The 15,290-nt window shown below is 39.5% G+C and overlaps 1 protein-coding gene and 1 long non-coding RNA gene across 8 annotated transcripts in view; one reads left to right on the top strand and one right to left on the bottom strand.

Moving 5' to 3' along the window:
* STXBP5L (syntaxin binding protein 5L) overlaps positions 1-12,949 on the bottom strand; it is a 195,308-nt gene extending 182,359 nt beyond the window's left edge. For 3 of the 6 annotated variants that reach the window (XM_079305321.1, XM_079305323.1, XM_079305324.1), the window contains exon 1: positions 11,686-12,949. In XM_079305321.1, coding sequence (XP_079161447.1) covers positions 11,686-11,877 — 192 coding nt within the window. In that variant the 5' untranslated portion in view covers positions 11,878-12,949. The remainder of the gene's footprint in view (positions 1-11,685) is intronic. The other 3 variants (XM_079305322.1, XM_079305325.1, XM_079305320.1) reach the window with 2 other exon arrangements.
* On the top strand, positions 9,527-11,816 carry LOC306802236. 2 transcript variants are annotated; one of them, XR_013774316.1, is made up of 3 exons: positions 9,527-9,842; positions 11,400-11,569; positions 11,693-11,816. It is a non-coding gene; the product is annotated as an uncharacterized lncRNA (long non-coding RNA). The 2 variants fall into 2 exon arrangements; XR_013774317.1 differs by having other exon boundaries at positions 11,397-11,569.
* Positions 12,950-15,290: the final 2,341 nt, after the last annotated feature.

The raw sequence follows: 15,290 nt of genomic DNA, 5'->3' as shown, positions 1-15,290 counted from the left end.
TTGATTCCATCTAGCTCTCAACCTCTAATAGGAACCAGGGCTTCTGAGCATGTTCACAGAATATTAAAAAAAACTACCTTTTTTTTCTCTTAGATAAAGATACCCACAGATGGTTATTTTCCTTGGTGCAAAGCTAGAAACAGTCATCTGGAAAAAGCCATTTACAAAAGGGACTCTGGACCTCTAGACTGGGAAAGTCGATTGCTGTCCCTGACAAGATGGTAAAATAAAGACTAACAGAGCACACAGATAAAGATTGTTGCAGAAGTCAGCACAGTTTCTTCAATGGGAAATCATGTCTGACAAGCTCTCTCTAATTCTATGAAGCTGTCAGCATGCAAGTAAATAAAGGCAATATGAATACACATAAGTTTTCCAAAAGCCTTCCGATAACATTCCACAGCAATATTATTAGAGAAAAAGAAGTGTCATGGGACTGAAGAAATTTCTTTGTCGACTGAAAGCTAGTTCAATCACAGAACACGAAGGACACGGTTTCTGGATTTTTTACCATGAAGAAAATTCACAAGTAGAATTCTCCATGCTTGGACCAATTTTATTAATTGTCTTTAATGACCTTTAAAAGATAATGAACCCTGAAGTCTCCGAGATCACAGTTTATAGTAAGCTCCTTTGGAAAGTGAAATTCAGTACTGCCAGTGACAAGCTCCTGAAAGACTTCACTAGAGTGACTTAAGTGGTCAAGAAGTTGATAAATGACCCTAAGTGTGGATGTAAGAAGTAAGACATCTAGAAGAAAAAAAAATCTTAACTAGATCTGCCCAATGCTGAATTTGGAACTAGCATTTACAACTCAAAGTAATTTTTGGGTATGGTTGTCGTTCCTCTGAAATATTTTGTTTAATGTTCAACAGCAACACCAAAAAGCCAAGGAAGAGAATAAGGAATAACACAGAATAATTTTGCTGCTACAGAAAAGCTGTGTGAGCCCATTACTTGAGAGCTGTATGTGGGGGGATATGACTAAGACTTACATAAACAAGTGAGTGAGTTAGCTAAACATATTTGTCAAAGCCTTGAAGGCATTCAAAAGAAATTGAAGATTAGTTTAAAATGGGGGGAAAAATGGGACAAATTCATTGACATTATTGATAAATGGATTTTAAAAGGACCACTAAAGATACGCCCTCCAACATATCAAATTCAGTGATGGTGAATGATGGGAGATTGGAAAAGGAATGGACTGCAGAAAGTGATGTAATTTATTACCCTCCCTAGGTGACAATTCTGCTGCCACTGTCACAGACTGACTGCTGGGAGATATGGACCATGGGTCTCAGCAGGCTATTTCTTATGAGCTTATTATCCTTGCCAGTAGCAGTCAAACAGAGAAGAAGAAAAAAGAGGTCAGTATTGGAGGAGAAAAATACAGTAAAGGAAAAAAATATTGAAAATGTGGGCACAAAAGAGAAGGGTTACTGAGATAGGAATATGGGGGCAGGGAGAAAATATATGTATAAGAAACAAGCAGAATTTCATAATATTTCCCTACAAAGACTTCTAGCATAGAAGAATAATATTTTTAGCAATAGGGAAAATTGGTTTGTTGTTTAATTTTTAAATTATGGAACTTACTTTGTTATAAAAGTTTACTTAGTCAGTTATTGTAGAATTTTGACAAAGTAGCTGTCCTGGATATAAAACAGACTTCAAATTCAGCCTGAATTTTAAAAGTTTAGTTTCACAAATATTACACATTGATAATTATATGAAGAATAGGAGTTATTTTAAAATGAGTATTTGAAATTAACTGACTTGAATATTATACATTTTTGTACAATGAACATACAAAATATTTTTTTTCTGTAACAAAGATCTCTGCAGATACTTCAAAAATGTGTTTTTCCAGTATCACTTCCAGTTCTGCAAGCTGGATGTTAAAGACTATTAAATAAGGATGGTCCTATTTAGATGTGATTCATATACATACAAACAGCCAAACTAAGCAAACCACAGGGGAAAAAAAAGGCCTACTGAATTTCAAAAAGCATTCACCTCATGCTAGTCCTTAGAAATACACTGTAGTGTATCAAAAATACAAAATTAATATAATTTAGAAAGGAAAATCCACAAATAAATAAAATTATGTTGATCCATAAGCTTCGTTATCCCCAGCTCAGGTGAGGTTGGAAGAGAACTCTGCAGACTATCTGTCCAGCCCCTCCTGCCCAAAGCTAAAAGGGCTGAATTTCAATATCACTTTCTGGATCTATTTAAATCAGTGTAGTTATGGCCAAGCAACTGCTTGGCAACTACACCATCCTGCTACAACCACCACAGCACTGAGTTACAGCATAATAAGTTACAGGGTAATACATGAATATAGCCATCCCAAGGGAGGCATTATGCCCTTTGAAGAAATCCCGAGTCTAAGGGAGAATGATGTATGCAAAATTGTTCCACTTCTTGCCTTCTATTATTTCTATAAGAATTCTCTGAATTCCAAAAACAAACAACTAAATAACCAAAAACATTCAACCAAACAATAAACCCCAGGCAAATATACAAAAGGGGGGAAAAATAAGACTACAATGAAGGAATTGTACCCCACTGTACAGTAAATATTGTATAATATACTTGCCACTATTGTCATTTAAACTGGCAAGAAGAAGTAGGGCATCAGCATATGGAGAAACGTCTTGATCATTTATAAAACTGTATCTATACTTGTCTTTAATGTAGAATTATTTAAAAAACCCAACCCTAAACTACTGATTGCAAGGGTCATTTTGGTCTACCTAGTTAAGCAAGACTTGAGTCCAAATGGAAACTCTTTATAATCAAAATTCAAATAGCAGTTCCATTTATTTTGTCATTGCATAATTTAACTGTATTACTCTAGAACTTGAGACAGGCTGGTTCAGAATATCATCTGCCGAATGGAGATCTGCTTTAAGGGCATTTACAAGCACTGTAAAATCATTCAATTTATGTGATAGCCCTGGAAGGAAAATCTTTTTGTTTTCACTATGACTGCAGATATAGAGAATAAGATAATTTTGTAACTTTGAGAAATTAAACAAAAATAAAACTGTTTTTATTAAGTTTACATCAGACCAACATAATAACTCTAATTAATTTTTCATTACTTCCCATTTTTAAATTTTCTGAAACTTCACTACTTTAAACTAATCATATGATGTTCTGTTCTGGCTGATTGTAGTTTCTGTTCTGAAACTAATGCTTTGGTTGCTGCTTTCAAAATATTTTAGTTTAAAAATCAGCCATACTGGGGGACTGAAAAATTGTTACTGCTGTGATAAAGTTCTTGAAGGGTGGGAGTTTAGGCATGGGAATGGCAGGGGAGGAAGCTAGAGAGTGTTAAAACTCACTTTGATATAGAGATAATCTGTATTGTTGGTTTATTATGGTGAAAATCTGTTTTGCCATGTAATTTGGCATTCTTGTATACAAATGTAATTACCAGATTTCATTACTAGTATTTACAATGTTGTTTACTATTTAATAATAATTCATAATTAATCTTCTCCTACCTTTTTTCTGTATACATGCTGTATGTATGCAACTTGAAGGGTTTTTTTCTGATGTTGAATTGAGAATTTAATCTGAAAATAATGGCCAGCAATCACCAACTCACACAGGATGAAGATATATTCCAAATGAAATGCAGGTATTTTATGGCAGGTTTTTTCCCTCTCACCGCAGTGAAATCCAGCAGTTCTTGCACATCACTGTTCCCCCCTGCATTGACTATGAAGCTATCATGGACACAGTCACAGACACAAATGAAGACAGTACAGCCAAGGATTGTAAGAATCAGATCTCTGTTTACATAACCACAGGCCACTTTTCTGCCCTTGCCTCATTCAGGGAGCATTCCACAATATATGTAGGGACAAACAATGAATAAAGCAGGGATCTGTGGACTCAGTAAAATTAAGTTTTATCCACAGATACAGTGGAATGTGTCTGTAACACAAGTGATGATGGACAGCTGTAACTGAAAGCACATCTCCACCCTGAAGGGATACAATAGATGGAACAGGATGAACGAAGCAGAGACGAGAATTCATTAATATATTGATATTTACTATTTTTGTAATGTTCAGTGGATAACACAGATCTTCTCCCAGGAGCTGTTGCAGAGAACACAAACAGAATAGCATTCATCCTTCTCACATGTCGTATACTGTTCGAAACGAATGTGGGGGAGGACAGGAACAAAATACAAGCAGACTCTTCAAGAAAACAAAAGATGCAATAAAGACTAGATTGCCTCACATATAGACATAACTGGATACTAGCTGAATAAGGGACCTGACTTCTGAGTATCTGACATCACAGCATTCTTACATAACAGATTTTTAAATTAAATAGAAGCAATTATTTTTAATTTATTGGATTCAAATTTTTCAAGAAGATATGCTACCATACACACAGGCATCTACTTATATATACCACAGAATTCAGTAAGGCTCCTCCTGAGTCCATGTATTCACCAACTCAAAACCTTGAATATTGAGGTTGGTTTTTTCATTATTTTTTCATATACAACTTAACTTCAAAGGAATTATAAAGAGTGCAGCTCTTCAGACTTTGACCCTAGCTACAGGTGACAGATTGTCTCTAGTACTTTTTATTATTCATAGTCTTTGCTGGTGATCTGTTAGGAATGGAGACAACACTGCACAAAGATAACATCTTATAACATTTGAGCATACTTGCCAGCCATCTGTACCTAATAATATTGCTTTCTCTCCTCTCCACAGATGCACATTACTTGTATTTCTAATCCTACAGTCCTCTAATTTTCCCCTATAATGAATCTAACACACACTGTGACAAATTGATATACCCCATAAACTATTTTTCTAAGCATTTTTCTTAGAATAGCAAACAAACCACTATATTCATGTAATTTAGGAAGGTGTATTAATTCACTCTCTACTGCTTCCTTTTCTTTGTTAATAAAGTGAATATACTAACTTGTCACAGTATTTTCACACAGACTTCAAAAAGTGTTTTGGACATAAATCATAAATCCCACCAGAGAGTATCAGATATCTCAGAATAGGAAGCAGATATGAGTGGATATTCATCTAAATGAAGTGAGAATGGGGTGTATCTTGGATTTAGTCCAGTTCCACTGAGGACAGCTGCATGTTTTACACAGAATATGCATTTCTATCTGGAAAAACAAATCTTCATATTTTTAGAACCTCTATGTAATTTCTTGGTCATTTCTTAAAAAAATTAAGTGTAAGTATTTTCTTTCAGAAGTAAGTTGGGGGCAAAGTTGCTTATGCAACCAACTTTTTATGCGACAGTTCTTCAATGAGAACACTGTGAACCAAACAGACTGAATTTCCTCCATCCTCCTACAAGAGATTAAAAATTGCTTTTCCAACTGCAATAGTGACAACAATTCTCATTAACTACCTGGTGACCCACAGGGGAGGAATAATATAGCCAGTGTTCCCACTAGAGCTGAATTGGTTCAGCCTGGAGGAGAGAAGGCTCCAGGGACACCCTGTGGCACCTTCCAGCTAAAGGGGGCTAAGATAAAGCTGGAGAGGGACTTTTTATCAGGGCATGTAGTAATAGGACAAGGAACAATGGCTTCAAACCAAAAGAGACTAGATTCAAATTAGATTTTGGGAAAAATTCTTTACCATGAGGGTGGTGAGGCACTTGGACAGGTTGCCCAGAGAAACTGTCGATGCCCTGTTCTTAAAAGTGTTGAAGGACAGGCCAGATGGTGCTTTTAGCAACGTGGTGGAAAGCATCTGTGCCCATGACAGTAGGGTTGGGACTGGATGATATTCTAACAACTATGATCCCAAGGATTAAGAAAAAAACAACCAAAAAACTCGCTAACCAACAACAAAAAACCCATTTGAAATGGCACACAAAGTTAGAGCAAATATCTTAATCTTTAGGTTTCCCTTTGTGAAATCAAGAGTTGAGCTCAGTGATCATCAAGGATCCCTTCCAGCTCAGGTTATTTTATGATTCTTACATTGTTAAAAATGCAAGGTCAACCATAAAAAGCAGAACAATTAGAAATATGTGAAATAAGTTAACCTATGCAGTATGAATTTGCTCTCTTGTAGGGATTAAATCATCTTTTTCTGCCACAGTACAGTGGAGCCAGAAATCCATCTATAGTAATTTGAAACAAGAAAGGAAATTCAGAGTCATTCTGGCTATCTAAAGTGGGTATATAAATGGAAGAACTAACCTGAAGATCACTCTGCAGTTGTGCAGAATATGTGCAACAGAATGTGAAAACAATGGGAGGCTCAATGGGAAGACGTGGGATAAGTTAAATATGCTAAAAGAAAAACAGATGCAAAGCAAGTCAAGCTGGGAACTCAAAACAGTGGACCCTGAACATTTTGGATTTTCTGTGGCATCTATACTGCAGGGATAATATAATTTCCATCTCACAGAAATATTATGAAGGTCAATTAATTAATGTTTATGAAGTTTGAAAAACTACAGTGGTGAGCGCTTCTTTCGGAAAAGTCCATGGGGAACTTAATATTCAGGCATGCTCTGAGTTTTGAGTATGCAAAGAAATACTGAAGTACTTCCCTAAGAGCAAACACTATTTTTTCTGCTAAATTAAACCTATAGAATAAATATGGGATCATGTAATTAAAAGTTGTCTGTGCAAAAAAAGTTATTTAAGACATGTGGAACATCTTGAGTGCTTTATTCAGCAACCTTAAATCATTTGGAACAGGAAATTGCATGTGCTGGCAATAAAGGGTGTGCACTACTTCATTTAGGATTAATAAAGCAAAAAGACAGATATTTGCGCAAAAATCCCAAATGAGTGAATCCAGTTATACTGCTACGGTTACCTTAAAGTCTTCAAAATACTCTCAAAAGAAGCTTTAAATGTGCTATGCACTTTCCCATAGATAAGTCCTATTTCTAACTAATACATTAATAAAGAAGAATATATTATGCTCATTACAAATTTCATGAAATTACTATAATCTAATTTAGAAGTGTCATTTATGACTCTGTGGTTTTAAACAGAATAGGGTTCTGCACCTAACTTTAGAGCCAAACTCTGGTACATGGGAAAAAAAAATCCGTCTTAATGTTATCTTATTTTACATTTAAGTATTAAATGAACTTAAGAGTTCATACTAATTTTAAAATGGCTTTTCACTGAAATGTAGCACTTTGCAAACATTTTATTTTTTGTTGACCTTAGCAAGGAAGCAAGATAGACTAACCAGACAGCTCAAACTGGCTAAAACATTATGGGCAGCTTATAACAAGGATTTTTCTTTTCAATTCTTCATAACCAAAAATGTGTTCCTGCAGCTTTGTGCTTAAATTGCCATTCCAAACATTATCTTCTCTGTTATCACTGAACAGTAGAATCATGTTGCATTTGCAGTTAAAATTCCTGCTTGACTGTGTCAGAAGGATTAAATGTTTATCTTCAGAGGTTGACAAAATAAGATATTACCACCTATAAACTCTAGGAAAAAAATTTAAGACTACCTTATAGGAAATCCAGATAATTAAGGCATTTAACTTGGCTAATCACTGACTATATACTGATGGCCTGTTTTGCCAAGCATAAGCAAAATTAGGAAGGCGCAATTGCATTTGGCCATGGGAGTCCATATCAGTTTTAACAAAATCCTGAAACTGTTCTGGCCTCTATGGGTTTTGCATAAAGACTGGGTGATGAACATACCTAAACTATGACTATACTATTAATATAAACAATACAGTAAGAGTTACAGGATGTTTATTGGATTGCAAGATACCCAGTAATAACACTGGAGATCAGTTAGGAAAAGAAGAGAAATCTCATGCTTTGGAGTTCAAACGCAGTCCATAACCATTTACGAAGCAATTGTTTGAGAAGATTAAATTGCCAGTTCTTGGACCTTTTCATGGGTATCCAGTTGCTGCCCACAGCAAAAGAAATCATGTTAGGGTAGATTAATTGTATACCTGGTAAAGTACAACTGTTACTGTGCTCTTAACTGAGGTCTTGATTTCAAAGTTATTAACCTCATGCTCTACAAATTCAATTCAACTCTGATTGTTCTCCAAGAAAATTCTGAGTACCTCTACATAAGAGACTTATTTTCATGAGGAACAAGTACTTCACGTACAAAAAAAATGTACACCTTCATTCTTATTCACTTTTTCCCAACTGCGTCATCCCCTAATAAGCAACCTTCTAAAAAAGTATTAAAATCACTGTTTTCTTCTTTTATGTTCCCTCTGCTAAAATTCTATTCAAGTGATTTAAAACATTGTAACTGTGAGGTTCTCACTTCTTTTATTAAAAGCAGATCTTCCCCAGTGCTGTATTTTAGTTCCTAGGTTGTCTGGACAAACACAGGTGAGCATAAAAATCCTTGCCAGAGGAAAAAAACAACACATATACATAGGGAAAATACAAATAAGCAAACTCAAGGAAATTAGGTCTATCACAATTAAAATTAACATAGACTTTAGTAGCTTATTCTATTGGATCATGCAATGTTTTAGGATTATGCTAATATCAAATAGATTCAATCAACCTGTGATTTCAATGTGAACTATAATCAATATTTTCATTATTTCCACTTGGATACCCAAATCCCAAGAGCAGCCCCTAGATGCAGCCTAAACTGTATGTCAGTTTCCTGTTGTCACAAAATAGGTATGACAGTATTTCACATTGCTTGAGTGCTTTGAAAATGGTGCCATTGATTCATTATTACAGCTACCAACATAAAAATTTATCATGCTTAGAACAGAATGTAGCTATATGTAATTGTTTCAAGAATATTTCATCACATTAATGATCTAAATATAAATGCCAAAAGTAACTCGTTGAGAACATCTCGGTGTAAAATATTCAGTTAACTTCTCTTAAATGCTAATCTGTATCTCAAAAGGACACTGTGGCCATAACCATCCTAATAATGCCACAAAATGGAGAGCTGGCTTTCAGCTGTGATGAAAATGAAATCAGGTGTGTTACCATTCAAAATAGTGTTCTGCTAGAGGACTGGATCTGTGTTTTCAGCCAAGCAGACTTCCCACAAACTTCAGAAAGGCAATTTATTTAGATAAAAACTGTCGGGAAAGGCCCTTTAATTCTTAAGTATGAGTCAGCTTTTATGTTTCACTTCTAAATGAGGATTTTTATAGTCAACAAAGAAAGGAAAGCCAGTCGGAGGTGCTATTTAGGCTGCTGCCCAGATGCCTTGACCCTGCAGATAATAAACCAAAACTGCCATTAGATTTACTCAGCTGTGTGTGCAGCAGGATCACAGATCACACACAGATCCTTAAATATGCAGCCTGTATAACTTATGTAACAGAACATGCAAATACCCAATTGAAATACCAGAAGTGCTGCACAACAAAAGCTCAGAGAGGACAGAATTTGGGTTATGTGCGTGTCAGTGTATTTTTAATTTGATTCAGACTGAGGTACAAATTCTGGCTGGGCTCTGGCCCCTGAGGCAGGCAGGGAAAGCTGTGCCTGCGCCAGGCCCCACTCCCCCAGTTCCCTGGCAACACTGCAGGGCCCTCACAGCTTCTGGGGCTTCCTTCAAACACGCTCCTGGTGCTCCTGAAGTGCTACAAGAGCTGCTTAAGTGGAGCCCGCAGAATAAACACTGGAGAGTGTCAGGAGCACATGATCACCAAGTGTTTTGGAAGTTTGCTTTCAGCATACCTTTGCATCTTGGAAAAAGGAAGCCGGTATTTTGTGTACCATAGACTTCTGCAGTAACATGCATTCATAAGCAAGTGCTGCTGCAAGCAACCAAAAGGTTTCCTGCACAAATATTTACTTTGTTGAGAACATTTTAACATGAGAGGTAAGACAGGCAAATATTGGCTATTGAAATGTTCTTGAAATGACATATTCCTTTACACATATTCCAAGTAGATCTATCAGGACATAACACTAATTGTCTTCAAGTAATATCAAAGCAAACAAGTGAAATGATGGTGATTAAGGGGAAAAATATTTTCATCTTATGTTGCTTGTTTTCACAAATATTCCACACAAAATAAGAATATATCTCACTAAATACAGACCTTTGTCCCTATCACATGACTAAAACATGAAAAACCATGTTCAGTTTTAGCCTTACTTAGAAATCTTTGAATGTTAGACGTTCTAATGATATTTTAATGTACCTTGATTGTTTGCATTATCTTTTTACTGAGGTGACAAAAATGGGAAATCACTGTACTGAACACTTATTTACACATTTACTGTGTAAATCAGCAAAAGTAGTCAAATCCAAGCCTGGGAAGCATGTATGATTCTAATGCACTCATCACTGACACTCTATTACTACAGAATCATTTGAGTAAAAAGGCTGAACCTGTTGTGGTTCAGGATGGTAAAGAACTATAAGAAAAAAAGAATTAGAATTTTGTAGTACCCATCTAAAGATGTCTGAGTCTTTAAGCCATAGGGGCTCATCCTTCTCCCCTTGAACTCTGCAAGTTTTGACACTAGCCGTAGCTGAAAGCCAACAGAATTAGAAACAAGGTATCTGAGAGCAGGGACATTGTGTGTTTCACGAGGACCAGATCTGCACACAAAATGTCTCATAGGCTTGTCTTGGTTGTCTATATTTCTTTCTTCTTTCCAAAACACAAGAAGAAATAATGATGTGCTGGAGCTGGCTTTAATCTAAATTTCAGATCAATTTGTATCTGATTAATAAAAGCAAAGTATACTTAATAGGTGGACTCCATTTAGTCCCAGTAATACAAATTGCACTAATCAAAAATTCTGGTTTTGAAGCTTCTAATCAAAACAAATAAGCAAACAAAACTTCTAGTAAAGCCACCAGAATTCACATAAAACTGATAGGTAATAGAAGACCATAATCTCCTTTCGTGTTTTGTCTCCATTACAGAAATATGATTTCCATATTCCAGAGTTGGTCAGAAGTACCAAATATTTTTTACTGTTTTATAGGGGCAAGTATTTAAGACCACCACTAAAAGCTTTGTTACAGAAGACAGATACAAACCAAAATACATACAGGGATATCTTATGCTTTCTACTCATAGAAAATTCCCACTTAAGTGATCAACATATAAAACAAGAACAGAATTGGCAACTTTTGGTATTTTTGCTGTCCCACTAAGTTTGCTATCATGCAATCAGAAACTTCAGTACTAATGGTAAACAGCCACCCTGAATCTACATCCAGCTCCTCACAAATAATTCAGTAGCCTTTTTTTTTTCTAGCTTGTACCTATTTCTTAAAATAGAGAAGGAAAGCCAGGGAGGGTGAGAAGCGTGAGGAGGCGAAGTAGATGCACACAATCTTCAATTTCAAATTACTTGTAAATGTTATAAGTACTAGCACCAATTGATCTGCTTTCCTGTCCAACAATCCTGTCAGCAGTTTGGGGTCTAAGTGTGAACTTGGAATTCGGCCCTGAGTGCTGAAATCAAGATCTCTACTCGAAATCAAGAATTTACTGACCACCCCAACTCTGCAGCAAGAAGAACAAAGCATCCACTGATCTCTGTCTTTTCATTCCCAAGTCCTTATACAACCACTGCAGTTCTCAAGTAAAACGCTTATTGGTATCATATTACTAACCGCCCCCCCCCTCCACTGCCCCCCTCCCCGCCCAACCCAGGATAGCTTTTATTTTTTCCATAGAAATTAAAAATACAGCCTTTACCTTGCAGATCTGAAAATAATCTGAAGTGAGCGTCTCCTGGATCTCCTCTCTGGGTGTCCCTGCAGCTCCCGCAGTCCCTCCTGGGTGCACAGAGCCACCACCAGCCCCACTTCCACTCCCACCGCCACTGCTTCCAACAGGGGATGCGGCAGTTAAACCATCCAAAACTTTGCGAAAATTAAATTTCTTCATTTTGGAAAAATCTTTCGGAAGATTCGGGGGGGAGAAAGGATGCGTCGTAATACATTCAGCTACATGTAGCGACCGAGAAAGTCTTTAATGGTCCTCCGAGTGAGGCAGCACTTTAAGTCTCTTGTACCACACAGAATGTCAATATTAGGTATAATTGATTGAAAAATACAAAGGCTTCATTTTGTCAGACGCAAAAGCTACCTGGAAAGGTCCTTTCCAAAATAAAATAAATAAATAAATGAAAAATCCACAAGCAGCAGGACTAAGATTTACGTTCAAACAAGGAACAATGGAACAACCGCCATCGGGTTCGCTCACAAGATCCACATTTAGCAGTGGTCAAAACAGAAAAGTAAATAAAAAATTCAAGCCGGCATCCAAAACATTGGGATCCATGCCTCTACCTTATTTGCCTAAGATCTGCCTTCGGCACTTGATTATTCCACTAAAATTACCAAATTCTATTTCCCCTTCCCCTCAAAACCCCTTTGGGCCAGGGGGACCTGTGCCCCCGAGGTTTCTGAGGAGCAGATTCCCCGTTCCCAGCCGCTGGTGCGACTCCTGTTTCTGGTTCCCGGCCGACCCTAGCAAATGCCGACAGCCGCTGATGCGCTGGGTGCTCCTCTCTCTCCCCTCTGGCTCCACGGCGGGGTGCGAGATGCGGGGTGCGAGCCCCCTCGCTCTCCTCGCCGTCCCGGCCGCCCCTCCGTGAGGAGCGACGGCAGTGAGCGACCCCCTAAGCCAGACCGGCCGTCCCGGCCTGACCACCCGTACCGTCCCTGCACTGACCGACCCCCCCGCCCGTCCCGATCACCGAGCTTGTACCGCTGCCGTGCTCTCCCCCCGGAGCCGCTCTGGCGGGATTGGACTCCCTCCGGCGCCGGGGGAACGCGGGGTGGAACAGGGAGGCGCGGGTGAGGAGCAGAGCGGGGCAGGTGAGCGAGCAGCGGAGAGCAGCGGTGGCAGCTCCTCCTTGTCCGGCGCGCTCGCAGCCGTTCTCCAAGGTACTGAAAGCTCCGCCGGCGTCAGCCGCAGCTCCTCCTCCTCCCCTTTCCTCCTCCTCTCTCTCTCCCCCTGCCACCCGCCCCGTCCGCCAGGCCCCGCTGCCAGCGCCAACGCCCCGCCCCCCGCTCTCGGCACTGCTGTGGGTGGGGAGGGGGAAAGGCGGGGAAACGTTAGTGATTGACAGGCACCCGCGGGTTCCTGCTCCTTACTGCGGTCAAGCCGGGTGGACCTGACTGGTGGAGAGGGAAGAAGAGGCGGTGAGTGCGCGCAGCGTCTGGGCGGGCTCCAGATAGGGAACCAGCGATGCCGGACTGCCCCCGTGATCTGCAGTCTCTGATTGGAGCACTGCGAGGATGGGCACCCGCTCTCACCAATAGAAGCGCAGTCCACGAGGCTCCTCCCCCTGCCTGGGAGGCGGGCGGGGCCAGGGAACCCCCGCCCCACTGCGGCGAGAGCGGCAGCGGCCCCGGAACTGCTGAGGGGGAGCTGCTCCCAGGGGTGGCGGGGTGGCGCGGTTTATGGGGGTAGGGAGGACTGAAGGTTAGTGTCGCAGCCTCAGCTACCTGCGGGAGGTCGAACAGACCCAAAATTCGGCATGAAGTTGTGCCTGGGGAGATTTGGGTTAGATATTAGGAAAAGGTTTTTTTGCCCACAGGCTGGTTGGGCACTGGAACAGACTCCCCAGGGGAGCAGTCACGGCACGCAGCCTGACAGAGTTCAAGAAGTGTTTGGGCAATGCTCTCGCACACATGGTGTGACTCTTGAGGATGGCTCTGTGCATGGCAGGAGATAGACTCAGTGATCCTTGTGGATCGCTTCCAACTCAGGAGATTGTGTGATTTTGTGAAAATGTCACGGGAGGTGACGGTCTTGGCGGTGGCAGGGGTTCTGAGTGCGGAGCCCCCGTCTCGTGCCGTGGCATGGAGGGGTCTGTGCGGGTTGGTGCTCAGCCCGCGCACTAACATTGCCTCCTCGGGGGTAAATTGCTTTTTCCTTCCCAGGAGAAATACAAAGGATCCAGAGCTGTCCTTCCCGAGGCTCGCTACGAAGCCGTCCAAATCGTTTGGGACAGCTCTGTGGCCTCTGAAGCGCGATCCGGCACAGGAGGTGTTACACTGCACACAAGCCTCTATAAAAAGGTTATTCAGGTCAGGAACAAATGAGGCAGCGATTAAAAGTGACTCATGGCACAGCGCTGTCAACGTGGTTGGAAGCCGAGAACTGAATAAAATGGTGTAAAGAATAAACACGTAACATCTCTCCTCTCCTGTATGTAAATTAATCTGTAACACCTCATCAAAATGTACGTTCTTCTCACTTGAGGTGACCGATGAGTGCACACTGGTCATCTCATTTTTCAGATGTTTTAGAGGTGCTTGGTGTAGTTCTGATACCCCCTCTAACATCTAATTTGGTTTTTATGAATCTTACAGTTCTGTGAAGCAAGATAATATTTTTTTATTTCAGCATCTTACACTTTATCTCATCACTTTGTGTTCACAGGTACTCCCCATTTGAATGATAAAAAGATTGCAGTAGTGTTCAAAGAGTTACTGTAGCTTCATTTAATGCCCTCATGAAAAATAAAGGCTACATTGCTGATGAAACTGGAAAGGTTGATAGGTTTCTGAAGCCAGGAAAAAAGGGGAACATAACTGTACGGGAAACAAAATATATGAGGACTATCGCAAGGAGACAGAAATTAAAAAGGGCATGGAACTGAGTAAGCAAATCTGTAAAGATAAAAGTACAGAGTATCAGAGAATGGGGAAAAGTCAAAACCCAGTTGAAGCCATTTGAAGAATGTCATGTTTTACTGATACTATATTCAGCAGAGTCAATGCAAGTTTTAAAAAAGGCTAACAAAACCCAAAAGAAAGATACCAACTTGAATTGTAAATAGGAAATGGAAAGATAAGGTTAAAAATGAAATAATTAGGATGAAGAAAATGTCACAGAGACTTGCAAAAAATCTGTCTGGGAGTCAGGGGTACTAGAGGAAGGAAATCTGATAACACAATAGTTTTACAGTTTTAGGAAGGATAGAGATAAGACTGTTTTAAGTCAAGAAAAGTATGTAAATTAAAAGAATAAATTATAACTTTGAAGTTGGAATAAGGTGCAGACATTTTTAGAATGTCAACAATGTTTCTCCTCCAGAGAATGAATATGGAGAGCTAGATGATTAGATACTATCTCAGAGTGTCCAAAAGGGCAAGCAAGGATCCTCAAACTGCCAGTGTGCTGTTAGGGAAACTGACTTGTAGGGGGAAAAAAAACCAAATCAAAACAAAACTGGCCAATAAAATATAATCAGTCCTGTTTATAAACACCAAGTGAGGAAAAAACTTAGTCTCACTACTGGTGCATGTAAGGCATGTATGTCCTTTCGAAAGCTTTTCTCTAAG

This window comes from Erithacus rubecula, assembly GCF_903797595.1.
Source record: "Erithacus rubecula genome assembly, chromosome: 1".
In the NCBI taxonomy this organism is placed as follows: Eukaryota; Metazoa; Chordata; class Aves; order Passeriformes; family Muscicapidae; genus Erithacus; species Erithacus rubecula.
The sequence above is the reverse complement of the archived record's forward strand: the minus strand, read 5'-3'. Positions and strand labels throughout refer to the sequence as shown.